This window comes from Pongo abelii, chromosome 13 (genome assembly GCF_028885655.2).
Source record: "Pongo abelii isolate AG06213 chromosome 13, NHGRI_mPonAbe1-v2.0_pri, whole genome shotgun sequence".
Taxonomy (NCBI): Eukaryota; Metazoa; Chordata; class Mammalia; order Primates; family Hominidae; genus Pongo; species Pongo abelii.
The window spans coordinates 88,353,716-88,380,123 of NC_071998.2; the positions used below are offsets into that span (position 1 = coordinate 88,353,716).

The following is a 26,408-nucleotide window of genomic DNA, read 5'->3' on the forward strand; positions in this document are numbered from 1 at the left end:
GTCTTGGCCCCCTCCTGAAGGCTGAAGGTAAATGGACCCTGAGAGAGGGCAGGAGATGAGGCTGGGAGCAGCCTTTCAGGCAGCAGTCAGTATTTTGAACTTTACTGCAGTGAGCAGCTGGTTTGCATTTTTGAAGTCCCTCAGGCAGCTCTGTGCAGAATGTGGGGGGCTTCAAGAAGAGGCCGGAAGGCCAGGGCACAGGACACTGCAGTTGTCCTTGTAACCTTGCTGGTGGCTGTGAGAGGGAAAGTAGCTGTGGGCCTCGGGTGTCTCTTGGAGGCAGAACCCATGAGACCTAGTGACGAATTAGAGGAGAGGAGAGAGCTCCTGAGAGCCCTTGGTCTCTGGCCTGAGTGCTGGGTGAACAGCAGAAATGCATTTTCCTGAGATGAGAGCAGGCGGGGTCAGGCATGGAGATCTGGAGTTTCTTGTGAACTTCCAAGTTCAGAAGTTCCTAAGCATGCCATTTCAGTTCGCTGAGCTCTGACTCTCAGCTATGGGGAAAAGGAAGAGACAGATCTTCCCAGGGTTCTTGAAAGAATGGAGCAGGCGCGGTGCTCCCCTTAGGCACTTTGAGTTCCACACGAGCCATAAACCCTTGCTGGGCCTGGGACTGTGAGATAGAAAGCAGGCCTCCGCTGCCTGTCTTGGTTGTTCCTTTCACCCTCTTTGGGGCAGGGACAGACCCCATGCTGAGTATAGTTCTCTGCCCTGACCTGGCCTTTGAATTTTCCCAGGAAAGCCACCCCCAAAGCTCCTGACCCTCATGCTCTGAACTCCCAACAGATGGAAAAATCCACTGGCCCACCCAAGCCCAGACTGGAGGTCAGCGTTCTCTAGCCCATGTCACCCTGCCTGATGCCCCAGGTGGGCATCCAGGGTTACAGGCAGCCTGATGCCCCAGGTGGGAATCTAGAGGAACTACCCACAGGGCCCAGCTACCTCTAGACACTCTGCAGGGCTAGCAGAGGCCAGACTGGGCTGAACACATGAGTGGCAGAGCCAGAGCACCCTGTCTCCCTCAGGCGTCAAAGCAAAGGGTGCAGGTGTTTGAAGATTCAGCCAGCCAAGGCCAGTCCACCTATGTGCTCATCACCCAGGGCAGACCCCTGGGTGGGTGGAGACCAGCCCAGGCCAGGGGGTAAATCACCACTGGTATAAACCAAGCCCCAAGTCACTGGAGCAAGTGACCAAGAAGCCGGAGTTGACAGCAGGTGTCATCATCTCAGCTCCTACAGGGCTGCCTTGTTCCAGGGGCATTTAGAATGACAAGGTCTGAAAGACCTGTCTCTAGAAGATTGGCCTGGGCCCCATCAGCTGCAGCCCAGGCCCAGCAGCTTCCTCCCTGCTAGGTCTGCATGAGGGCTAAATGAGAAGTTGACTGGAAAGTATTGGACATATGGGGGGCCCAAGGAATGGCAGCGGTCGCTGGGAGCTGCGGGATTTCTGTGGTGCTTGCCCCATGGACAGGGCATTCACAGATGCCAGTTCCAAAGCTGATGTCACATCCACCCTGCTGGTCCTCCCTGTTAAAATAGTTCCTCCTGAAACCCCAGCTCTCTCCTCCCTCACTCAAATTCCATGGGCCTTAGTGCCACAAGGATTGATCTTGGAGTCTCCTCTCTGTTGCATTCTGTGGTTCCTATAAGCCCCATCCCCCTTTCTGGAAAACGAGGTTACCTCAAGTACATCATAGGATGGGTTGCTGAAGGAGCAAATGAGGATGCATGCCAAGAGCTAGCATGATTTGGCTTCACTGAGCTGCTCGTACCCCTTCTGATCCTCAGTTTCCCCAGGTGGGAAGTGGCTCAGGCTCATCATCCACGCTTGACCACCAGAGCCAGAGCAGGCTCCCTGAGGGCAGGGACCCAACCTCTCACCTAGGGACCCATGGTGTCTGTTGGCAGGGAACCCCAGGTGGCATTTGTTGGGAGCCTGGGCACTGCCTCAGGGCTCTCTGGAATTGGGGTGTGCCTGGTCCATTGCTGCTGCCCACAGTCCCTCTGGAGAACCACCCGTTGGTGCCCTTATGTGCCAGAGCTGCCATGGATGGCATCAGGAGCTGGGAGTTCACTCTTCTCTGCTTGTGTCTCAGGGAAAAGGAAAGAGCCAAGAGGGAAAAAGCCCGAGAGAGTGAGAGCACCATCGCTGCCCGAGAAGTGCGGGGTCTCATGGATACTATGGGTGAGCCTCCATTCAGCCTCAAGGCAGGCCTGTCCTGGGCCAGGGTGAGACCTGGGTAGGAGGTGGGGACGTCTCCTGGCAACGCCTCTGAGGAAGGCCCTGAGCTCCCACTGTGTTCCTTGGCTCAGCCACCCAGAGCATCTCACCAAGAGCATCTCACCCAAGATTCCTCCCCTGTGCAGGGAGCTGGGGGGAGGAGGGGAGCTGCCTGCATGGAGGGCAGTTACTGATGCAAAACAGGGATTAAAGGATGCCACTTGCTTTCTTGCAGGTTCCCAACAGTATTTCTCATCTGCATTTTCTTCCTTCCTACTACATTGTCCTCATTTGACCTTATCCTAATATAGAAACCTTTTTTCTTTATGATTAAAAAAGTAATACATGCTCACTGAAGAAAAACAAAGGAAGGAGAGAAAGAGAAAGTAAAACCTTCCCCTTCACCATGACACCTGTTCTTCTCCAAAGAGAGTCACCAGCCCTCATCCCAACCCGCCCCCGGTTAACCCACGTGGCATCTGGCTTCCCACCTGGGTAAAGGGGACAGCAGAGCATGTGGCAGGAGCACAGACCTGGAAGCAAGTGGCCCAGATCCCTGCTCAGCTGCTGGCCAACTTGGTTCTTCAACCCCCCATGACTGAGTTTCCTCACTTGTGAAACGAGGCTAGGAATGGAAGCCACCTCTTGGCCTCAGCATGAAGACTAGCTGAGTTTAAACAATACCTACTATGCAAGAAGTGCTATGGAAGTGTTGGCAGTTATCATTTCTATATGTATTTGCTTCCATAGAACTTTTTTTAAAAAAACATGCTGTGCGTACTGTTTTGGAGCTTTTTCAGCTTTTAACTGTGTATCTGAGGCCTTGGTCCCTCTAGCACTCATGAATCACTGTCGTCTTTTCTCTTTTTCCTTAAGCCTCTGCCACCCTGACCTGGCTCTGGGGTCTGCCTTCTGAGCTAGGCCTCAGTGTGCAGGGGCTGTCTGCCTGTGCTGCCTTTTGCTGAGAGCTCTGAAGGCAGCCTCATCACCTCTGTTGTTGCTCTGCAGTTCCTGAGAAGATAAGCACCAGCACCTTTCAAAGGCGAGCAGAACACAAGAGGAGGAGCTACGAGAGCGCTCTGGCCAGCTTTCAGGAGGAGATTGCACAGGTGGGAAAGGTGAGAATCCTCCCTCTCCCTCCTCTTCCCTTCCTGTGCCATTCCAAAGGCGGGTGTGTCATGGCTCCCAGCCTCCCTCCCCCTCTACAGCAGAGAGGTCCTCAGGGGCTCACAGAGCCTTAGACGACATGGAACCCTCTCTGAGTGCCTGAGTGGCTCGTTATGAGTGTTTGTGGGCACAGCTCCCCGTAGTTCTTGGAAAAGCCCTACAGGTCATGTGCTGTTGTTACCCCTTTTGCAGTGAGGCCCAGAGAGTCTCACCTGACTTGGTGCATAAGGGCCCAAGTCAGAACTTCCCTCCAGGTCTGACACCAAAGCCTAGCCTTTGGCCTCCCTGCTCGGTCCTTCTGATGAAGGGCAGAATGGCACACCCCTCGCTGATAGCCCAGCTCTGCTGGGCTCTTATGGACTGCCCCCCATTCAGCTCTCATTCCTCTCTAGAGACCTCATCTCTAGATACACTGGTGTCTGGAATGTTCCCTAAACGAGACCAGCCTTTGCCCTTCTGGATTGCCCTGAGCCCCAGATTTCCATTTGTCCCCTTCTCCCTGAGTCTTCTCTGACCTGTGTTGTCCTGCCTTGGATTCCTGGAGCTGGCTGTGTGCCCAAAGCACCAAGAACAGGCTCTCCAGCCATGTTTCTTCATACGTCCCAACTAGATGCCAGGTCTGTTTTCACCCTTGAGCTCTGTGGCTTTGGTGAAGCCATCTACCTGAGCCTCAGTTTCCTCATCTGAAGTAAACCTGGCATTCTTTCATTTGGCCACATCTTTAATGAATATTTGTTGAGTGCCAACCATAGGCTAGGCCCAATGTCAGCAGCCAATTCAAAGACTGTGATGAGGATCAAATGAGCCAAGAAGGAGGGCTCAGCGCAGAGCGTGTGGCATGGTTGTGAGCTGACTAGTGAGCCTCAACTCGTTAGGTCTAGGCAATGATCATCATTTTTGAGATGGGACCATGCCTGGCACTTCCCCCATGACAGGGAGGGCTCCCTCCTTCCCAGGGGTGCTGATGCCTTGGCCATCATTGCCCTGGCCTGTTGCAGGAAATGGAACCTCTCATCATGGACACAGGAGGACTTTTTTTGAAGAAGCTGACTGAGTCTGATGAAGAAATGAACCGTCTCTTCCTAAAGGTGGAAAACGACACCAACCTTGAGGACTACACCATCCAAGTAGGGGTCCCTTCGTGGCTGGGCCTGCCCCACCCGGGTCCTGCTTCTTCCCTGCCTCCCACCGGCTCCTAGCCTGACCCAAACTTCTCTGCATAGGCCCTGCTGGAGCTGTGGGATAATGTGGCCGGGCGGTTACTGCTCCGGAAGCAGGAGATTAAGGAGCTGGATGAGGCCCTGCACTCGCTGGAGTTCTCCCGAGCCGATAAAGTAAGTCGGCTGCAGGTGGGCTCTGTGGTGACTGTCACTTGCCGGGTTTATTAGGCATCTTTCTGTTTCCTTTTAGTTCTCCAGGAAATGAGCCACTAAGTATGGTGCCTTGTCATTTCTAGCTAAAAAGCGTGTTGAAGAAATATGCAGAAGTCATAGAGAAAACTTCATACCTCATGCGGCCCGACGTGTACAGGCTGATAAATGAAGAAGCCATGGTGAGTGGGTTTCCTGTGCAGGGATCAGCCCGTGGGAGAAGGGGCAGGACCAGGAACCCAGGGCACCCCGAGCCTGGTGTCTGGTGTCTCAGGAATGGTGGGCTTCTCATCTACTATGTTTCTAAGGGGCTCAGGTGGGCCTCTGAGGTAGAGAAGCAGAGTCCTTGCTATTGTAAGGATTTTTCAATAGAGATCTTTCTAAAGTACATTTCATATTTCCCTGACATCTTGAACCAGGCACACCTAATATAGGGCTATCGTCTGGAGCGCTGGTGATGTTAATGAGCACCTACTAGGTCATGTCTCAGCAACTGTGTGCAATGCAATAGGCGCTACACTATGGAGTCATCATCAGGGGGCTATGGTGGTCTCAGGGTGGTTTCCACCTTCATGAGTGATCTGCTCTGCCTGCTATGTCTGGCTTTTCTGCCTCTTCTTGCCTCTCTTCCTACCAGTGGTCTGTGCCCGTTGCTGAGCCTGCCTCTTGGCTCTGTCCCCACTGCTTTCCCCTGTCCATGCCCCCAGCACCCCTCCCCACAGCTGCTTTCCTTGGGGTGGAAAACACAAAATTCAAGGTTGTTCATGATGTCTCCAAAGTCAGAGCAAAGTCTAACTCCTCTGCTGCTGGAGAGGACTCCTCTTTTGGCTGCCGAAAGGCACATTGTGGGTTTCCTGGTCTTGTGCGGTGAGCTGAGCTTGCTGGAAAAGGGGCCTCCTGGCAGCACAGTAGGCTGAAAAGAGGACAGTGTTCGGAATCACAGATGGGTCCAGCCCATGTCAGCTCTATGGTAACCCAGATAAAGCACAGGCAAGGAGTGAACACAGACATTTTCCACTGCCCAGATGTGGAAGCTTCCGAAAAGACTCAGCCACTGAGCCTGGAGCTTGCTGTGTCATTAAATGAAGATAATACAGATGTTCCTCCACTTATGATAGGGTCACATCCCAATATACTCATCATAAGTAGAAAATGTAGAAAGTCAAAAATGCATTTAACACCTTCATAAACCCATCATAAAGTTGAAAAATCATGTCAAGCCATCGTAAGTCGGGGACTGCCTGTAATACCTGTCAGGACTTGTTGGGAGGATAATAAAAGAGGGTCCAGCTGTGGTAGCTGTCTTCTGAGATCAGGGAGGGCTCCTAAGTTGTGCACATTTTATCCAATGTGAGAGTCAAGGATTTCAGTGTCCCAAATGTGTTTCACTGCTTCCCTTCCTTGTGCTTCTACTCATTATTACAACTTGCATTTGCTACTTGCTCTACCTGCATTTTTCTCATTTATTTTCACAAAATCCCTATGCTCTAAATAGCATGAACCCCATCTTACAGCTGTGGATCTGTAGGTTGAGGAAATACTTGCCAGTGCCACCCAGCTAGGAAGTACAGCTAAATCAAGCCTCAGGCTCCACTGAAAAGCATTACTGGAATTTCTAGCCTCTGAGCTTGGCAGGGTTCTCACCCACTGCCCCAGCATACTGCCACCTCCCTGGAGGGCTTTGGGAAATGTGTGGAGGCATTTGGGGCCGGGGAGGATGGGGGAAGTTACTCTCATCTAAGCAGGGGCAAGGATGCTAAAGGGCAAAACAGTGCCATGCAATGGAGGATCATCCCACGCCCATGCCAAGGGTGCCCAGGTGAGAAGCCATGGGAGGACTGCTGAAGAATGTTCTAGCTCTGGCCTCATTTTGCCATTGGGTCTCGGTTCTCCTAACAACCATATGTGGCTCGTCCCTGATGGCATGAGCACTCTGCTTTTGGAAGAAATTTATAAAAAAGAGTAAACACTTAGAGCTCACTGAGTGCCTGCCTCCTTTCACCTTCTTTAACAAACCATCTGAAGTGACCTTGGAGCTGAGCTGAAGCTCATGCAGTCAGGGTCTGTGGTTAAGCCTTCAAGGAAGACCCTTGTCCATGGCTACTCAGTGCCAGGAAGCTTCCTCGAGTGCCCACTGACCCCTTAGTCCCCTTTGGGACCTGCGACCGCCCCACTTGGCCCTCAGCCTGCATCTTCCCTCTCCAGCCTCCCACTGCTCCTCTCTAACTGAGCCTTGCCCTGACCCGAGAGAGACCCTGCCCTGTCTAGAGCTCTGTCCATCTGTGACCACAGGTCATGAACTATGCCCTGCTGGGCAACCGGAAGGCCCTCGCCCAGCTGTTTGTCAACCTGATGGAGTCCACCCTGCAGCAGGAGCTGGACAGCCGCCACCGCTGGCAAGGCTTGGTGGACACCTGGAAGGCTCTCAAGAAGGAGGCCCTGCTGCAGAGTTTCAGGTCAGCGCCGCCCACACAACTCCTTCTCCAGCCCACCAGGGGCCTGGCAAAGGGTAGGGGTGGCATTCTCCCTCACTTTTTGCCATTACTTAAAAATGCTGCTGTTTCTCTCTGCTCTTTTTAAAGTTAGAAATAGATAAAGGTATAAAGAATAAATTAAAAATCACCACTAATCTCTCCCCACAGTGAGAAGCACAGCAAATATTTTGGTATATTTTCTCCCAGGCTCTTTTAGATCCATACAGTATATGCAGTTTCATATTTTATTCATGAACCTTGCTTCATGACCATTCTCTGAGCTCCATACAGCTGGAAAACATTCATCCAATTATCTGTATAATTTCCACTCTTTATTATCACTCATAACCCTGTGGACACTGGGCCTAAACAAATGGACATCCTTCAGGCAAACGCTTCCCACCCTTGGGGAGCGTGTTTCCTCCCTCCCATGGGAGGGGGTGTGAAGAGAGGTCCCTTCTCCATGCTTCCTCTGCCAAGTGGCACTTTTGCTGTGGATGAAGGAAAAGTGTACCAAGGCCTACCTCCATCTTGCCTTTCCATGTGACCTTGACCAAGCCCTTGAACATTCGGAATCTGTCTCTTCCTATGCAAAACAGGCATCCTAATGGACCTGGGACAGTGTTTCAGTGATCCAACCAGATACTGCATGGAAAGTGCCTATCTGGGCCTGGCACCTGGAAGCTGTTATAAATGCCAAGCATCATCAACAGTGATAGCAATGGCTGCCGTTTACTGGGCATTTCCCATGAGCCAAGCACAGTGCTAGGGGGCTTGCTTGCATCATTTTACTGAGTTCCCACAAGTGCCAATGAGAAAGGCACCATCATGAGTTCCATTTTACAGAAGAAGAAACTGAGGCTCAGAGTAGGAGAAGGACTTGACCAAAGTTACAGAGCAGGCAGGCGGTGGTCAGGACCCCATCAAATCTGAGCCTGCTGGTCTCATGCTGTTGGTGCCAGAGCTCCACTGACCTGACGATCTCTCCATTCTTTCCTCCATTCCTCCGTCCCCGCTTTCTCCCACCCACCCTCTCTCCCTCCTTTCTTTAGGGTCCTAGAGAAGAGGCAAAGCCTGGGGAGGAAGGGGCTGGGGGTGGTGTTAGGGAAGGAGTGCTGGGGCTCTGAATGCTGTCACCATGGTTCTCTTTCCCTCTCTCACTCCTGCCCTGCTCCTCCTCTCCCCTTTATGGTGCCAACATGTCTGGCCACCAGTGAGTTCATGGCCAGTGAGAGTATCCATACTCCCCCAGCTGTGACGAAGGAGCTAGAGGTCATGCTGAAGACCCAGAACGTCCTGCAGCAAAGGCGGCTGAAGCACCTCTGCACCATCTGGTATGGGCAGGAGGGGTGGCCCAGGAGGGGTGCTTCTTGGGGCACAGTAGGGGAGGCAGAAGTGGCCTGCAGCCTGTCCGCTAAGGCATCCTTCAGACTAAGCAGACCAACTCCCAGCTCTCTGGCCCTGGGCTGGCCACAGGCCTGTCCGCTAAGGCATCCTTCAGACTAAGCAGACCAACTCCCAGCTCTCTGGCCCTGGGCTGGCCACCTGGACCATTTCAGCCCCACTCACAAGAAAGGCCATGGCCCATTTGCTGCAGGAAGAAACTTAGTATAGCTGCCAAGCAACTTGAAAGAAGCAATGAACGGGGGTGAGGAAGGAGCAGGCACAGATCAGAGCACGCAGGACCTGTGGCCAGGTGGAGGGGTTTGGACCTTTTTCTGAGGGCACTGAGGAGCAGAGTGGCTCCATGAGCTTTGCAGTTTGGAGGTATGTGTCAGAGGCATCTGACACTGGAGGCTGGAGGCACCTGTCGGAGGCTGTGGACACTCTGCTCAGATGTGGGGCCAACCAGCCCTGATTTCAATTTCATAAGAAAGCTATTCAGTGGGGTGCCCACTGAGTGTTCTAGATCCAGGTGGCCAGCCCAGGGCCAGAGAGCTGGGAGTTGGTCTGCTTAGTCTGAAGGTGAGGTTGGGGGAAGAAGCGCATTAGGAAAAATAGCTAATGCATGCTGGGCTTAATACCTACGTGATAGGTTAATAGGTGCAGCAAATCACCATGGCACACATTACCTGTGTCACCTGCACATCCTGCACATATATCCTGGAACTTAAAAATAAAAATTTGAAAAAGAATTCGGTGTCCTTTTTTTAACTTTTATTTTAGATTCAGGGTTACATGTGCAGGTTTGTTACACAGGTAAATCGCGTGTTGTGGGGTTTTGGTGTACAGATTATTCTGTCACCCAGGTAATAAGCATAGTACAAGACAGGTAGTTTCTCCATCCTCTCCCTCCTTCCACCCTCCACCCTCAAGTAGGCCCCAGTGTCTGTTTTCTTCCTTATGCCCATATGTATTCGAAGTTTAGCTCCCACCTGTGAGAAGCTGTGGTATTTGGTTTCCTGTTCCTGTGTTAGTTCATGTAGGATAACAGCCTCCAGCTCCATCCATGCTGCTGCGAAGGCCATGATCTCATTCTTTTTTTACGACACTATTTTTAATGACTTCAGAAGAGGATTTGCTGTACTTAGTTTTCTACTGTGGATGTGAAGGTTTTTAAATCATCATGTGTGTTTATGAACAGCATTGTTAAGTGAACATCTTAATACATAAACTTTATGTGCATTCTATAATGCCATCTCAGATTAAGTCCCAGAAGGAGGCTTCCTTGGTCAAGGGATGTGAACAGTTTGTTTTTTCCACTGGAAAAATTATGTTCTTTTCTTTTCTAAGTAACAAATTCATTACTTAGAATTTTTTAATTAAAAGACCTTTCAGCCGGGTCATGTTTTGGCACCAGGAAATCCCCAGCAGTTCCCTTTGTTCTTCAGTGTTTAAATCCACGATTTTCTGGAGCTATGTTCCTTGAAGATGCTACCCATTTTGGTGAGTAAACGGTTTGTTCCTGTGTGGCTTACTTGCCGTGTCTTCCTTCCCAGTGACCTCCTGCCCCCCAGTTACAGCCAAACTCAGCTGACTGAGTGGCATTCTTCCCTCAACTCCCTGAACAAGGAGCTAGGTGAGTGACGTCTGCAGGACTCCACCTGCATTTCTCCAGAACTCTGTTTGAGCAGTTGCTTTGCTGAAGCTCAGCCAAATGAGTGGCGCCACCATCATGGGGAGGAAGGATGGGGTGTGGTGGGAAAAGTGAGCTCTGAGGGCTCAAAAGGCCCCCCTCCCTTCCAAGGCCTCCCCTCCTCACTGCCAGCCTGCAGCTACACTAGCTGCACCCTCTGACCCCTGACCCCTGACCCGAGCATTGAGACAGAGAGATGGCTCTGATGCCCTCTTTGAGGAAGGCTCAGAGGCATGCCCCAAGAGTGTGAGGTGGAGCACATGGTCTTGATGCCCAGCTCTGCTCCTCCCAGGTTGTGTGACCTTGGGAAAATCAGGGCCTCTGGTAGCCTCAATGTCCTCCTCTGTAAAATAGGGAGGGCAAGAGGAGTAATAATGGTCCCTACTTGTGGGGTGGATGTCCAGTGGTAGTCCAGTGCCTGGCTTACACAGAGAGTCCTCAATCACAAATGGTGATGTTTCAAAATGCTCTATAGTAAGGGCAGTCAGGCTATAGCCCGTGTGCTGACTGCTGGTTTTGGAACTAAGTGTCGTTAGACCCCCAGCTGCCTCATTTGTTGACGTATTGTCTGGCTGCTTTCACTCTAAATGGCAGAGATGAAAGCAGATGGCCCCTGACTTAGGATGGTTCAACTTGGGACTTTTCAACTTCACGGTAGTGTGAAAGTGATTGACATTCAGCAGAAACTGTACTTCAGATTTTGAATTTTGCTGTTTTTCTGGGGGCTATGGTGCCTGGATATGTGGTGTGATACTCCCTGGCAATGCTGGGCAACGGTGACAAGCTGCAGCTCCCAGTCATTCCCCCACAATCATGAGGGTAAACAAGTGTACTCTGTTGCCAGATGATTTTGCCAAACTGTAGGCTAATGTATGTTTTCTGAGCACATTTAAGATAGACTAGGCTAAGCCATGATGTTTGGTAGGTTAGGTATATTAAATGCATTTTCAACTGAAGATATTTTCAGCTTATGGTGGATTTATTGGAACATAACCGCATTGTAAATAAAGGAACATCTGTAGTTACAACTGAGACTGTATGAGGTTTGTCACGACTTGCTCTAGAAGATATGTAAAAAGTTTTTCATCTCCTTAGAGGATAACAGCAACCTAGTGAGGTCAGTGGTGTCATTGTCCTCTTGTAGTAAGAGAAGGGTTTAGTGGCACAGAGAGGTGGAGTATCCTGCCCAAGGTCACACAGCCAATGAAGTGTCACAGCTGGACTTAGCCTGGGTACTTTGGCTAGTAGTACCCGCCATTGCTTCTAGGGCTCTCAGGTTTATAATACTAAGAGTGTTTCTATATGAGCCACAAGACCCTAAATAATAGCAATGGCTGCCATTCATTCAGTGCCTCCTACAGACAGGCATTGTGCTGGGCCCTGGCATTCAGTAGCTGGCTCTGCCCTCGGGCACTTCCAGTCCAGAGCAGAAGTCAGAGCAAGTAGGGAATGGACAGGTCCCCAGCCATGAGAGCCACAGTTAGGGACACAGCTGGTTCAGGGTCATGGAAACATTGACAAGGAAGTGATCATGTGGTTGAGAACTCCAAGGGAGGTAAGAGTCAGCCAGGCCAAGAGGGAGGAGGCATTCCAAGCAGGGATACAGTGTACGGGGCCCCGGAGGCAAGACAGGGCTGGGGCCTTTGGAAACAGGGAGGGGAGGCTGGAAGATGCAAAGCAGCCGGACTCTGCTGGCCACATGGGCTGCATGTGGAAGTCTGGGCTTTATCCTGAGGGCAGTGGGAACTCAGTGGAAGGTTCTGAGCTGGGGGTGATGATGTCAGGGGGTGCAGATGGCCCAGAGGGATGCAGGAGTGGAAGCAGGGGGACCTGGGAGAGCCCATTACAGTGGCCTCACGGAAGGTTGTGGTTACCTTGGCCTAGGAACTAGCCCTGGGGACAGGAAGAAGCAGATTTAGAGCTTCTTCTCATCAGTTCTAGCATCTGTCAACCCTCCCAGGTATCCTAAATCTACACCTAGCTGCCATCTCCCTGCCCTCCTCCCCAGCCCCAAGAACAACCACCACAAAATCTCTGTGTGGTTTCTAGAAATTGCCAGCAGCACTAAACCAGAGTTGCTTATCCTAGACATCAGAGTCACACTGAGTTTATTATAAGCTGGGAAACTGAAAGGAGGAAAAATAGAGAAAATAAATAAAAAAGCAAGCTTCTGTGCATTCTGCTAGTGCATTCCGTTTTTCAGGGATGAACCACAGATAGGATCAGTAAATGCTCATTAATCTCCACTCTCATTACTCGTTTACAACTTGGTGCAGTTTCCCAAAAGGAATTTCACCAGCCCTGAAACCGAGTCAAGAGTTAGGGCCAGAATGGGTTCAGAACAGATAACGACAAGCTCTTCATTTGACATCCTTATCTTGGGGTGTCAGGAACTTTGTAAGGGGACACCAGCCCCTGATCTCAATCAGGACCACTGATCTTCACCTAAATAAATGTTGCTGTGGAGGCATTTTGCTCCTTTGCAAAGGGGACACTCCCCTTTCTAATCTTCTCTTCCTTCTGGACTGATTTTCTTTGTTTTCTGCCCATGGAGACACCTACCACGTGGACTGCATGATGCGGATCCGCCTGCTCTATGAGAAGACGTGGCAGGAGTGCCTGATGCATGTGCAGAATTGTAAGGTGGGCACCCTTCCTGCAGGCCTGAGAAGAGGAATGCCTGGGCAGGACCTGAAGTGCTTTCCCTGGCCCCATACCCACTGCCTTCTCCTCTCCAGCTATGTCCCCACTTCACACCCACACACCCTTTAGCCTCCATCCAAGCTTTTCTTCCTCATGGAAGAAAATGGCGTGGCTTCATAGCCCCAATGCCTGGTGCTCACTGGCCTCTGGGCATTCTGAAGCTGTTCCTTCTGCCCAGATCCCCTCCCCAGCTATCCCTGCCATCTCTCAGGTTTTAACCCATCACCTCCTCCAGGAAGGCCATGTAAGATGAAGTGTGCGCTCTCAGATCACCTCAGACTTCACCCTTGACTCTATGTCATACACAGCACTGGGCGTTGTTTATGAATGGAGGTCGTGTCCTGGGGGTTATTGCAATGCGCCCCCTTCATAGATAGGCCTGGCCCCACTTTCCCCTCCACCCTGCCCACTGCATGACAGAGTGAGACAGTAAACTCGCTCCCAAACCCAAGCACAACTGTGACTTGTTCTCTGGGGTAGGGGGACTATTGAGTCAGAATGTCCCTTCCTGCCTCCTTGGTAAGACTTTAAGCGATGCCCCCACCCCCAAAGCTTAACTGTTGTGAAGCATGTTCGAGCTGAGGGCACCACTTGGGGAGCCTCCCGAGAGCTCCTGCATGCCTCTCCAGCCAGCTTGTGCCTGGCCCTCCAGACCCTAAGGGGAACAGAATTCATGGGGTGCAGGGCCCTTCACCTGGATCTCAGGTCTGACTTGTGCAACACTGAGGCCTGTAGGATGCCGTTGATGCCTGTGGGGACCTCAGTCCTAAGCCAGGCTCTGCCTTGTCCCACACACTCCAGAAGCAGCTGCTGGACTGGAAAGCCTTCACTGAGGAGGAGGCAGAGACCCTGGTGAACCAGTTCTTCTTCCAGATGGTGGGAGCACTCCAGGGCAAGGTGGAGGAGGACCTGGAACTCTTGGACGTGCGTGCTGGGGACTGTTCCAATGGGGAGCTGAGGTGGGGCTGGGGGTCCCTGGGGGTGCTGGGCTGTAGGGAGAGTCCAAGAACTCCAACTTGCATGTTCCTAGTGTGTCCACTCACCCTTGTCAGCCCCTCTCAGAGTAGCCCCCTTATGCTGGCCACTCCAAGCTCACTCACCTGACTCCTCCCAGCCACCCACTGACATGGGTGCTGCACAGAACTCCATGCCATGAGCACTCCCTGGCCATTGCTGACCCTGGGCACTGAAGGGCTGTGGAGGCACAATAAGCCCCCAGCCCAAGACACATGTTATCTTGAACCAGGGTTGGCTCGTGTTTTCTGTGAAGGGCCAGATGGTGACTATTTTAGGCTCTGTGGGCCATCAGGTCTCTGACGCACCTTGTCAACTCCACCAGTGCCACACAAAAGCAGCCCTAGGCCATGCAGAAACAAATGGCATGGCTGTGTTCCAATAACTATTGATTGGACACTGAAACTGGAATTGTATGTAATTTTCATCTCATTAAATATCTTCTTTTGATTATTTTCCAGCCATTTTAAAACTGGAATATCTGTGTGTAGCTCACAGGACCAAACAAAAACAGGTGGAGGGCCAAATTTAGTCTACAGGTGGCAGCTTGCCCACCCCTGGCCCAGATGAGGGCATAAGACACGTACATTTTTTAAAAAGGTGGGTGGTGTGGAGGATTTCACAGCAGGTGTGGTGTTTGGCCCAGATGCCATGAGTGAGGGAACTCCACAGAAGGAAAGATGCCCAGGCCAGCATTGCTGTGGCCTCCTGAGTGCCCCGCCTGGTTTTTAGGAATGGCCCAAACTCCATCTTCTTCCTGTCAGAGACTTTTGTGGAGCGTAGGATATGTCTAGAGATGGGACTTGAGGGTCAGCAAGACCAAGGGCAGGGCCTTGGGCAGACCAGAAACGCTGCCCTAGGGAGGGAGGACCAAGAGCACAGGTGTGGCCTAGAAGTTGACCTTGAGGGATGGTGTCTGGGCAATACTGTTCAGTCATTAGAGACAGGGGGTCCCACAGGTGGGCCCTCTTCCTGGCCCTGGGACTGTCAGCCCGTAAGTCCCTTCTCTGGGCTCTGCCACTGCAGAAATCCTTCGAGACTCTGGCAGATCAGACAGAGTGGCAGAGTTCGAACCTCTTCAAGTATTTCCAGGAGGCGGTACAACTGTGGGAGACACACCAGAGCGAGCTGTTGGTGCAGGAGCTGGAGCTGGAGAAAAGGATGGAGCAGCACCGGCAGAAGCACAGCCTGGAGAGCCAGGTGAGACCCACACCCGGGGCTCCATGTTTCACACCACAAACAGCAGTGAACTCAAACAGATCCTTGACCCAAATGGAGAACCTTAAGCTATGAAATTTGTGCAGATGGGGACACTGAGGCTCATGCTGGTCATGGGATCAGATGGGAGTAGCAGAAATCTCCTGGAACCAAATGTGTCTCTAAGAGCGTGCATGAGAGACCGACAGATGGTTCAAGTAAAGAGACGATTAAAGGATGGTATCACGAATCACACACTTTATTGCCATTGAAAGAGAATTTTTTCATAGGTTCACAATGCTTAAAGAGGGGGAGAATAACATGAACCAACCTCAAAAGGAATACATCCACAGGGAGTAGACAAGGTACATTAGGCACGTTGTGAGCTGCAAAGCTATTAAAGTCTAGTTTTTCAATAAGGATGGATGCAGGCTTCCATGGGAAGTCTAATAAAAGCTTCAGGTGTGCCTTTCTATGTGCGGTTTCTCAGGAGAAACTGGCTTGCAAGCTAACACAGTGGACATCTGTGATGGCACATAGGTCCCTGGAAGCCAGAGGGTAGTGCCGGTGCTGGTGGCATGGCTTCATAGCCCCAGTGCCTGACACAGCCTGAGCTCTCTCTCATTCAAAGAAGCCACTGACAGAGTGAAACCTGCCTCAGCCTAAGCTCTCGAAGTGTCAAACTCTTGAGTATTTTGAAGTCCAGTAGTTAAGGTCAGTAACTCACATATGGGGGGCTGATAAGGATGACATCACATTCCCAAGGTGAGTGGGGGGAATAACTCCAAGTTCTCATATATGGGGTCTGATAAGACATCACATTCTGAAAGAAAAAGGGGAAGACACTCCAAGTTCTTATTACAGACAAACGTGTCATTCATGTAGCAAACTGTGCACGTGTTGGGAATCATTTCAAAGCTCCATAACTGGGGCAATCTCCTGCCTGCACAGGAGGTCAGCTGGCCCCTGCCTTGCCTGCTCTCACACAGTCCAGGAGGTGGGGGGACAAACTCAGCTTCTGATTTCAAGCACGACTGGTGAGAAGAAGAGCAAGGAGCAGGTGTAGTGCAGCCCTGACCAGGTGGGTGGGTATGAGGGCCCTGTCTCCAGGGGGTCCCATTTGAGCTGGTTCCCCAGGGGTATGATGTGGGCAGGGAAGAACACTGCAGGCAGAGAAAAGTCTGGAGAACTATAGTGGAAAGAGGGAGGGTGGTGGCAGATTGGGTACCCCATTTGTAGAAAGGAAGTCCTGGATCTGCTGAGGCACCTGGGCCTCAGTTCCAGCAGCAGGGTCCCTGTAGGTCACTTACACTCTGTGAGCACTGGAGGTCACATCTGCTTCCTCTTGTTTTGGGGGTGGCTTCCAGGTGCAGGAGGCCCACCTCGATAGGCTCTTGGACCAACTGAGGCAGCAAAGTGACAAAGAAACACTGGCATTTCACCTGGAAAAGGTCAAAGATTATCTGAAGAACATGAAATCCAGGTAGGCCAACCAGACTCCAAAAGGCAGGAAGGGATGGTCAGGAATTCATCTTCAAGGTCAAGGGCAGCCTGCCCAAGAGCCCAGGAGCCTGTCAGCTTAAGATGAAAATTGTGCCTCTCACTTTGGAAAGCATGTGGCCCTCTGCAGCTCTGCTCTCAGCCAACAAAGAAGCTTCCAGGGAGAATTTTTTAAAGTTTGTGGAGGGAGGTTTCAAAGCAATGTGGCTTAAGTTCAAGAACATGGGGCCTTCTTTTAAAAATTTAAAGATGTGGGTGGATCACCTGAGGACAGGAGTTCAAGACCAGCCTGGCCAACTTGGTGAAACCCCACCTCTACTAAAAATACAAGAATTAGCCAGGCGTGGTGGCAGGTGCCTGTAATCCCAGCTACTCAGGAGGCTGAGGCAGGAGAATCACTTGAACCCAGGAGACGGAGGTTGCAGTGAGAGGAGATCATGCTATTGCACTTCAGCCTGGGTGACAGAGCGAGACTCTATCTCAAAAACAAAAAAAAATTTAAACATGTACATTCTTGTTAAAGGGGGAAAAAGAAGTTAACCACTGTAAACATATAGAGATTTTTTTCCCTCATTCCTGCCCACTTTTCTTTTTTTATGGGCATATACATTTATATATATGAATATATACACATATATAGTGTTTTTAGAATAAAGGTTGGATTATACTGTGCAAATTGTTCCATAACTACAGATATACTTCCATTTTTAAATGCCATGTAGCATTCATTAATGTAGATACTTCATAATGGTTTAGCAATCCCTCAATTGATTAGCTGTTTTCTATTGGTTCCAATTTCTCAATATGACAAGCAGTTCTCTGTGAACTTTCTTGCATCTTTGTGACTTTGTAGAGCTGATTCTGTAAGGACTGTTCACAGAAATGGAATGACACTGCCAATTGATTGCAGTACTTAGATTCAGAGGGCAATTCTGATTACTTTAGGCAAGTAAGTAACCCTATGAGCCTTGGTCTACTTATCTGAGAAACAGAAGTCTGGACCTTGGGGCATTTGCGAGTTTGATGGAATAATTTGGGTACCGTCAAGTTCAAGGACAGCATTAAGACCAATGACAAGGGTTAGGACCCTGGACAGGGAAAGGGACCTCGTGTTACAAGCAGAAAAGTCTCTTGTGTGTGTTTTCCAAACTTTCTACAAAAAGTATGTATTTCTTGTATGATCAGAAAAATAGCATAGCCAAGGACTGCTGCTGTAAAAGAGCAGCCACACAGCAGCTCTACACAGAGCTATGTGCCAGATTGCAGCCCATCTCCTTGGGGTCAGGGGTGTGGTTCCTAGCTGGGGTCTCCTGTCTTACCTACCTACCTCCCAGGTATGAATGTTTTCACACCCTCCTGACAAAGGAAGTGATGGAGTACCCAGCAATCATGCTGAAAGAACTCAACTCCTACAGCTCCGCCCTCAGCCAATACTTCTTTGTGCGTGAAATCTTTGAACAGGTATGGAGAGGGTGATGATACACCCAGCCACTCATGAAGAAGCTAAGGGAGAGGCTGACTTCTTGTTATGATCTGCCTAGACTTTGAAAGCCATTCCTAATGCTGCAGAGTTCAAATCAATGCAAGAAGAAAGAAGCTGAAAGTGTCTCTAAAGAGACCATCTCTTTCTCAGTATAAAAGAGGCTGAAGGGTTCAGAATTCAGGGCTCAAGCCTGAATGGACTTATAATGAAAAGGTTAATTTATATGGCGCTTGGAATTCCATTTATCATACCTACCACTGCCACATAATTCTCCTAAAATATAGCTTTGACCCACCTACTCTCCTGCAAAATCCCTCCCCAACTGTGCAGCCCCCACCAAATCCAACTTACAGTCCCTGGATAACCACAAAGGCCCCACTCTCTCTGCTTCCCACCTTGACTCTCCCTGGTCCAGCAGACTCATCCCTCTTCTGGCATGTGCCCCCTGCCTGCTGCCCTTCCTCATTGTGCTCCCTCTGCTGGGGCCCCTCTGTCTCCACATATCCCAAACCCACCCATACCTCCAATTCACTACCAAGAGAAAGGCTCCCACTCATTCAGCCTGACCCCTCATCTCACCTTGCTCAGACCCTGCCACCTCTCAGAGCTCTGAACTTTTTTGTGCTTGGTTGCTGTCAAATACAGGAGTCTGGAGCACCCAACTATAATGTATTTCTTAAAGGGCAAGTATGCCGTAATTTTTATTCAATTTTGATTGTCATTAGCACAAGGGTCTTGCACATAATTCAGACACAATAAATGCTCTCTGGGTAAATGCATGAATACCTGGGATTCCCTGGTTTGAATCCCCCAGAGTTTGGCTCTTTTCCCGCACACCAGCCATAGTCCTGCCTGGCCTGAATGGAAATGCTCGTGGTTGCCACTGAACCTGGCCAAAGGTTTCCCACATATACAGGACACCTGGCTCCTTCCCTGAGCATCTCTCCTCCCAGAAGAGATTCCTGTTTAGATTGCTAATAGCTGCTCCCTGTGCCACCTAGGTTGAGGGGAAAGCTCAAGCTATAGGATGGCGAGCTCATTGCCTGCGCTTTGAGATCGTTTGGGTCACCTGGGTTAAAGGTATAGGCACTATTAAGATCTCCATTTCATGGAAGATAACACTAAGCCCCATAGGGTGTAGAGGACTTGTCCAAGATCACTTAGCTTGTCAGGAGCTGGGAATCAAATCCAGACCTGCAAATTCCACAGCCTGCACTGTTATCCATAACACAGAATATCCAAAACTTCACCCAGAGCCTGTGAAACAGGAAATTTGCAGGGTTTACAAGGGGGCTCTCAGGATCATGTAAATCATGCCCATTGTGTCTGTTCCATCTAGCACAGAATGCAGCAGATTTCTGCCCTTTGTTTGCATCCCTCAGTTTATATTTTTCTTGCCCTTTGCTCCAGATCACTGCCAAAAAATATATCATAATGAGCTTTAATTCCATGATTAGCCATTGTGTGCTATAAGGGTTTGCTAGCCTTCTTGGAATTAAGAAAAACTGGTTCCTAGGATTGAGAACAACCCAATTATCCCAGGGAACTAAGTTGGTCAAGGCCTGCATCAGATATTAAAGGGGAGGGATGGGTCCTTCTACTTAAAAGTGGCACTCTGGGCTGGGTGCGGTGGCTCATGCCTGTAATCCCAGCACTTTGGGAGGCCAAGGCGGGCGGATCACGAGATCAGGAGATGGAGACCATCCTGCTTAACACGGTGAAACCCTGTCTCTACTAAAAATACAAAAAATTAGCCAGGCGTGGTGGCTGGCGCCTGTAGTCCCAGCTACTCGGGAGGCTGAGACAGGAGAATGTTGTGAACCCGGGGGGCGGAGCTTGCAGTGAGCCAAGATGGCGCCACTGCACTCCAGCCTGGGCGACAGAGCCAGACTCCTCTCAAAAAAAAAAAAAAAAGGGTGGGGGGCACTCTGAAGAAAGGCAGTGCAGGTCTTTCAGTGACTCGTGGTTTTTCCTTGTAGAACTTGGCTGGAGAAGTCATTTTCAAATTCAGGCAACCAGGTAGCACTTTTTCAATTCAAGTTTTATTCTCCCAGACTTCACTCTTATGCATTTGTGGGTTGGGAGGCCCAATCCAGGCAGCATCAGTAAATTGTCTCTCCTTGTGCTTTGGTGTTTTTCATCAACAGAAGCACATGAAAAACCCTCCCAGAAGAGAATGAAAAAACTGAGGAAGAAGCAAGGGTCTAAAGACGACATGAGCAGAAGTGAGGAAAGCATAAGTAGTGGGACAAGTGCTGCCAGGTCAGTAGAAGAGGTGGAAGAAGAAAACGATCAAGAAATGGAGTCCTTCATAACTGAAGAGGTGCTGGGGCAGCAGAAAAAATCTCCACTGCATGCTGAGATGGATGAGTCCAAAGAAGGCTCTATTCAGGGACTGGAAGAAATGCAGGTTGAAAGAGAGGGCTCCTTAAACCCATCCCTGAATGAGGAGAATGTGAAGAGTCAAGGAGAAAAGAAGGAGGAGTCAGAGGAGGAAGATGAGAAGGAGGAAGAGGAGGAGGAGGAGAAGCTGGAGGAAGAGAAGGAGGAGAAGGAGGCACAGGAAGAGCAAGAGAGTTTATCTGTGGGTGAGGTAAGCCAGCAACTGATTCATTCTTGGGCATAGAGAAAGTTTGCTATGCTCGTTTTGTGTTTATCTCTAGTGTAAGCTGGGGTCTTCAGTGGCCCAGTCTCCATAGAGGTGCAGAAAGAGAATTACAAAAATATTCATACTATTCATACTTCAAAAAAATTTTATTTTAGGTTCAGGGGTACATGTGCAAGTTTGTTATTTAGGTAAACTATGTATCATGGGGGTTTGATTTACAGATAATTTTGTCAGCGGGGTAATAAGCATAGTACCCAATAGTTGTTTTTTTTTTCTGATCCTCTCCCTGCTCCCACGCTTTACCCTCAAATAGTTCCCAGTATCTGCTGTTCGCCTCCTAGTATCCATGTGTTCTTTGTTTAGCTCCCACTTAAAAGTGAGAACATGCAGTATTTGGTTTTCTGTTCCTTTGTTAGTTTGCTTAGGATAATGGCCTCCATCCATGTTGCTGCAAAGGACATGACCTCATTCTTTTTATGGTTGCATAGTATCCCATGGTTTATATGTACCACATTTTATTTATCCAGTCCTACTGTCAGTGGGCTAGGTTGATTCCATGTCTTAGCTATTGTGAATAGTGCTGCAATGAATATATATAGATGCATGTGTCTTTATGGTAGAATGATTTACATTCCTTTGGGTATATACCCAATGATGGGACTGTGGGGTCAAAAGGTAGTTAGTTCTGTTTTAAGTTCTTTGAGAAATTGCCACACTGGAATACACTCCCACCAGCAGTGAATAAGCATACCCTTTTCTCTGCAATCTTGCCAGCATCTGTTGTTTTTTGACTTTTTAATAATATTCATTCTGACTGTTATGAGATGATATCTCATTGTAGTTTTGATTTGCTTTTCTCTAATGATTAGTGATGTTGAGCACCTTTTCATATACTGGTTGGCCACATGTATGTCTACTTTTGAAAAGTGTCTGTTTGTGTCCTTTGCCCACTTTTGAATAGGGTTGTTTGGTTTTTGCTTGTTAATTTAAATTCTTTATAGATTCTGGATATTAGACCTTTGTCAGATGCATAGTTTGCAATTATTTTCTCCCATTCTGTAGGTTGTCTGTTTACTCTGTTGATAGTTTCTTTTGCTGTGCAGAAGCTCTTTAGTTTAATTAGGTCTATTTGTCATTTTTTGTTTTTGTCGCAATTGCTTTTGGCATCTTCATCATGAAATCTTTGCCAAGTCCTATGTCCAGAATGGTATTTCTTATTTTATCTTCCAGGGTTTTTATAGTTTTAGGCTTTACCTTTAAGTATTTAATCCATCTTGAGTTGATTTTTTATGTGGTATAAGGTAGGGGTCCAGTTTCAATCTTCTGCATATGGCTACCCAGCACCATTTATTAAATGGGTAGTCCTTTTCTCACTGCTTGTTTTTGTCAGCTTTGTTGAAGATCAGATGGTTTAGGTGTGAGGCATTCTATTCCATTGGTCTGTGTGTCTGTTTTTGTACTTGTATCATGCTGTTTTGATTACTGTAGACCTGTAGTATAGTTTGAAGTCAGGTAACATGATACCTCCAGCTGTGCTCTTTTTACTTAGGATTGCCTTTGCTATTCAGGCCCTTTTTTTGTTGCATATAAATTTTAAAATAGTTTTTCTGATTCTGTGAAGAATGTCATTAGTAGTTTGATAGGAATAGCATAAAATCTGTAAATTGCTTTGAGCAGTATGGCCATTTTAAAGATATTAACTCTTCCTATCCATGAACATAGGATGTTTATGGTTTTTCATTTGTTTGGTCATCTCTGATTTCTTTGAGCAGTGTTTTGTAATTCTCATTGTAGAGACCTTTTACCTCCTGGTTAGCTGTATTCCTAGGTATTTTATTCTTTTTGTGGTGATTGTGAATGGGATTGCATTCCTGATTTGGCTCTCAGCTTAGATGTTGGTGGTGTGTAGGAATGCTATTGATTTTTGTATATTGCTTTTGTACTCTGAAACTTTGCTGAAGTTGTGTATCAGATCAAGGGGCTCTGGGGAAGAGAGCATGGGGTTTTCTAGCTGTAGAATGTCATCTGCAAACAGGATAGTTTGACTTCTTCTCTTCCTATTTGGATGCCTATTATTTCTTTATCTTGCCTGATTACTCTGTCCAGGGCTTCCAATACTAGTTGAATAGGAGTGGTGCAAGATGGCCTCCTTGTCTTGTGCTGGTTTTCAAGAGGAATGCTTCCATCTTTTGCCCAATCAGTATGTTGGCTCTAGGTTTGTTATAGATGGCTCTTACTATTTTGAAGTATGTTCTTTCAATGCCTAGTTTGTTGAGGGTTTTTAACATGAAGGGGTGTTGAATTTTATCAAAAGCCTCTTCTGTGTCTATTGAGATAATCATGTGGTTTTTGTTTTTAGTTCTCTCTATGTGATGAATCACATTTACTGATTTGCATATGTTGAACCAACCTTGCATCCCAGGGATAAAGCCTACTCAATCATGGTGAATTCGCTTTTTGATGTACTGTTGGATTCAGCATGCTAGTATTTTGTTAAGGATTTTTTGCATCAATGTTAATCAAGGATATTGGCCTGAAATTTTCTTTGTTTGTTGTGTTTCTGCCAGGTTTTGGCATCAGCATGATTCCAGCTTCATAGAATGAGTTGGGGAGGAGCCTGTACTCCTCAACTTTTTGGAATAGTTTCAGCAGAAATGATACCAGCTCTTTGTACATGTGGTAGAATTTGGCTGTGAATCCATTTGGTCCTGGGTTTGGGTTTTTGTTTTTTGGTTGGTAGGCTATTTATTATTGATTCCATTTTGGAGCTCATTATTAGTCTGTTCAGGGATTCAGTTTCTTCCTGGTTCAGTCTTGGGAGGTGTATGTGTTCATGAATTTATCCATTTCTTCTAGATTTTCTAGTTTGTGTGCGAAGAGGTGTTCATAGTAGTCTGATGGCTGTTGGAGGTTTTTTTTGTATTTCTGCGGGGTCAGTGATAATGTATTAATACTTTTTTATTTTTGCTAACAGTGATCCAATTCTTTACTCAGAGTAATGCTTTTCATTTTTAAAACATTTTTAATTTTTTTTTTGAGATGGAGTCTCACTCTGTCGCTCAGGCTGGAGTGCAGAGGCGTGATCTCAGCTCACTGCAACCTCTGCCTCCCAGGTTCAAGTGATTCTCCTGCCTCAGCCTCCCAAATAGCTGGAACTACAGGCATGTACTACCACACCCGGCTAATTTTTGTGTTTTTTTTTCTTTAAAGGGGGAACAAGGGAATTGTTAAGTGAAATAATAACCCATATATGTTTAACATTTTACTTATTACAAAGTATTTTTGCATACATGTTCTTATTCTGTTTCCCAGTAAAATTTTCACTGTGAGGCAAATATTATTAATTATTCTCTTTTTAGAAGCATGCAAAACAATGCTCCTATCCTAGAGATAAGGGACTCCACAAACTCACTCAGCTACTAATGGAAAAGCTGGGACTCTTTTCTCTTTATATTATACGACTTAGCCCTAGAGAGCCGTTATTAGCAATAGCCATTATTTTACGGAGTGTTTGTCATGTGCCTGGCATTTTGTGGACTTTACATGGATTACATGATTTAATCTGCATGACCAATCTGTAAGGTTGATACTACATTTATCCTCATTGTATAGACAATGAATCTGAGAGTTATCAAAGCTAAACAACTTTTCTATGCCAAAGCCAAGCTCCAAACCCTGGTAGCCTGACTCCAGGATCCATATTCTTCTTTGTCACTAAGCTAACTGCCTTCTCAAACCAATGCTACTGTGCTGGCTTTCCAGTACATACACCTTTATGCTCTGCTACATGTCCCTTTAGGGCTATGTATGTCCTTATAATATTAAGTTGCATTTTTGCTAATGTTTCCTGTTTTCCTATATAGGCTATTTTTTCCCACTAATGAAATGTCGAGTCATAGGGAAACAGAAAATTATAGTTTACATTATTTATAGTTTTCATTGAGAATATGGTAACATAAGGAACAAAATCATAGGGCCAAACATAGTCTACTCGTTAGACTTTCATCTTTAACAATGCCACCAAGAAAGTTTCAAAGAGTAGAATTAGGTACACCTCCAAAGCAACTCTCTGTTGTCTTAGCAGCTTACTTTGAATGGTTATCCATGAATGCACACTTCTCTCAGAGAGATTATATATCTTGAAGAGAAGGTCCATATTTTAAACATTTCTCTCATGTCTAGTACTGTTCTGGATACAATAGTGGGTACATTTCATTAAATTAAATCTCAGCTTATGTAATATTGTATTGAAATTACCAATCCCTCACACATTTTTACCCCCAGCCTGTTTTATTTTTTGAAAGTAAGACTTTCCATGTTAGCTTTCTTCCTTCTTTTGCTCTATTAAAAACTCTTTCCCATTTCTTCTTTTTTTATTTTAAAACTTTTTTTTTAATACTTTAAGTTCTAGGGTACATGTGTACAATGTGCAGGTTTGTTACATATGTATACATGTGCCATGTTGGTTTGCTGCACCCATCAACTCGTCCTTTACACCAGGTATTTCTCCTAATGCTATCCCTCCCCCATTCCTCCACCCCACAACAGGCCCTGGTGTGTGATGTTCCCCACCCTGTGTCCAAGTGTTCTCATTGTTCAATTCCTACCTATGAGTGAGAACATATGGTGTTTGGTTTTCTGTCCTTGCGATAGTTTGCTCAGAATGATGGTTTCCAGCTTCATCCATGTTGCTACAAAGGACATGAACTCATCCTTTTTTATGGCTGCATAATATTCCATGGTGTATATGTGCCACATTTTCTTAATCCAGTCTATCATTGATGGATATTTGGGTTGGTTTCAAGTCTTTGCTATTGTGAATAGTGCCGCAATAAACGTACGTGTGCATGTGTCTTTATGGTAGCATGATTTATAATCCTTTGAGTATATACCCAGTAATGGGATCACTGGGTCAAATGGTATTTCTAGTTCTAGATCCTTGAGGAATCACCACACTGTCTTCCACAATGGTTGAACTGGTTTACACTGCCACCAACAGTGTAAAAGCATTCTTATTTCTCCACACCCTCTCCAGCACCTGTTGTTTCCTGACTTTTTAACGATCGCCATTCTAACTGGTGTGAGATGGTATCTCTTTGTGGTTTTGATTTGCATTTCTCTGATGACCAGTGATGATGAGCGTTTTTTCATGTGTCTGTTGGTGGCATAAATGTCTTCTTTTGAAAAGTGTCTGTTCATATCCTTTGCCCACTTTTTAATGGGGTTGTTTGATTTTTTCTTGTAAATTTGTTTAAGTTATTTGTAGATTCTGGATATTAGCCCTTTGTCAGATGGGTAGATTGCAAAAATTTTCTCACATTCTGTAGGTTGCCTGTTTCTTTCGCTGTGCAGAAGCTCTTTAGTTTGATTAGATCCCATTTGTCAATTTTGGCTTTTGTTGCCATTGCTTTTGGTGTTTTAGTCATGAAGTCCTTGCCCATGCCTATGTCCTGAATGGTATTGCCTAGGTTTTCTTCTAGGGTTTTTATGGTTTTAGGTCTAACATTTAAGTCTTTAATCCATCTTGGATTAATTTTTATATAAGGTGTAAGGAAGGGATCCAGTTTCAGCTTTCTACATATGGCTAGCCGGTTTT

General features: G+C 47.6%; 1 protein-coding gene across 11 annotated transcripts in view; it reads left to right on the forward strand.

Moving 5' to 3' along the window:
• Positions 1 to 26,408, forward strand: part of CCDC180 (coiled-coil domain containing 180) — a 98,575-nt gene that overhangs the window by 31,981 nt on the left and 40,186 nt on the right. For 8 of the 11 annotated variants that reach the window (XM_063714325.1, XM_054520314.2, XM_063714326.1 and 5 more), the window contains 15 exons: positions 2,096 to 2,184; positions 3,229 to 3,338; positions 4,386 to 4,514; positions 4,611 to 4,721; positions 4,844 to 4,939; positions 7,050 to 7,213; positions 8,446 to 8,565; positions 10,171 to 10,250; positions 12,862 to 12,950; positions 13,812 to 13,934; positions 15,051 to 15,224; positions 16,589 to 16,704; positions 18,056 to 18,182; positions 20,184 to 20,223; positions 20,352 to 20,797. In XM_063714325.1, the coding sequence (XP_063570395.1) occupies positions 2,096 to 2,184; positions 3,229 to 3,338; positions 4,386 to 4,514; positions 4,611 to 4,721; positions 4,844 to 4,939; positions 7,050 to 7,213; positions 8,446 to 8,565; positions 10,171 to 10,250; positions 12,862 to 12,950; positions 13,812 to 13,934; positions 15,051 to 15,224; positions 16,589 to 16,704; positions 18,056 to 18,182; positions 20,184 to 20,223; positions 20,352 to 20,797 (2,014 nt within the window). The remainder of the gene's footprint in view (positions 1 to 2,095; positions 2,185 to 3,228; positions 3,339 to 4,385; positions 4,515 to 4,610; positions 4,722 to 4,843; positions 4,940 to 7,049; positions 7,214 to 8,445; positions 8,566 to 10,170; positions 10,251 to 12,861; positions 12,951 to 13,811; positions 13,935 to 15,050; positions 15,225 to 16,588; positions 16,705 to 18,055; positions 18,183 to 20,183; positions 20,224 to 20,351; positions 20,798 to 26,408) is intronic. The other 3 variants (XM_054520333.2, XM_054520331.2, XM_054520334.2) reach the window with 3 other exon arrangements.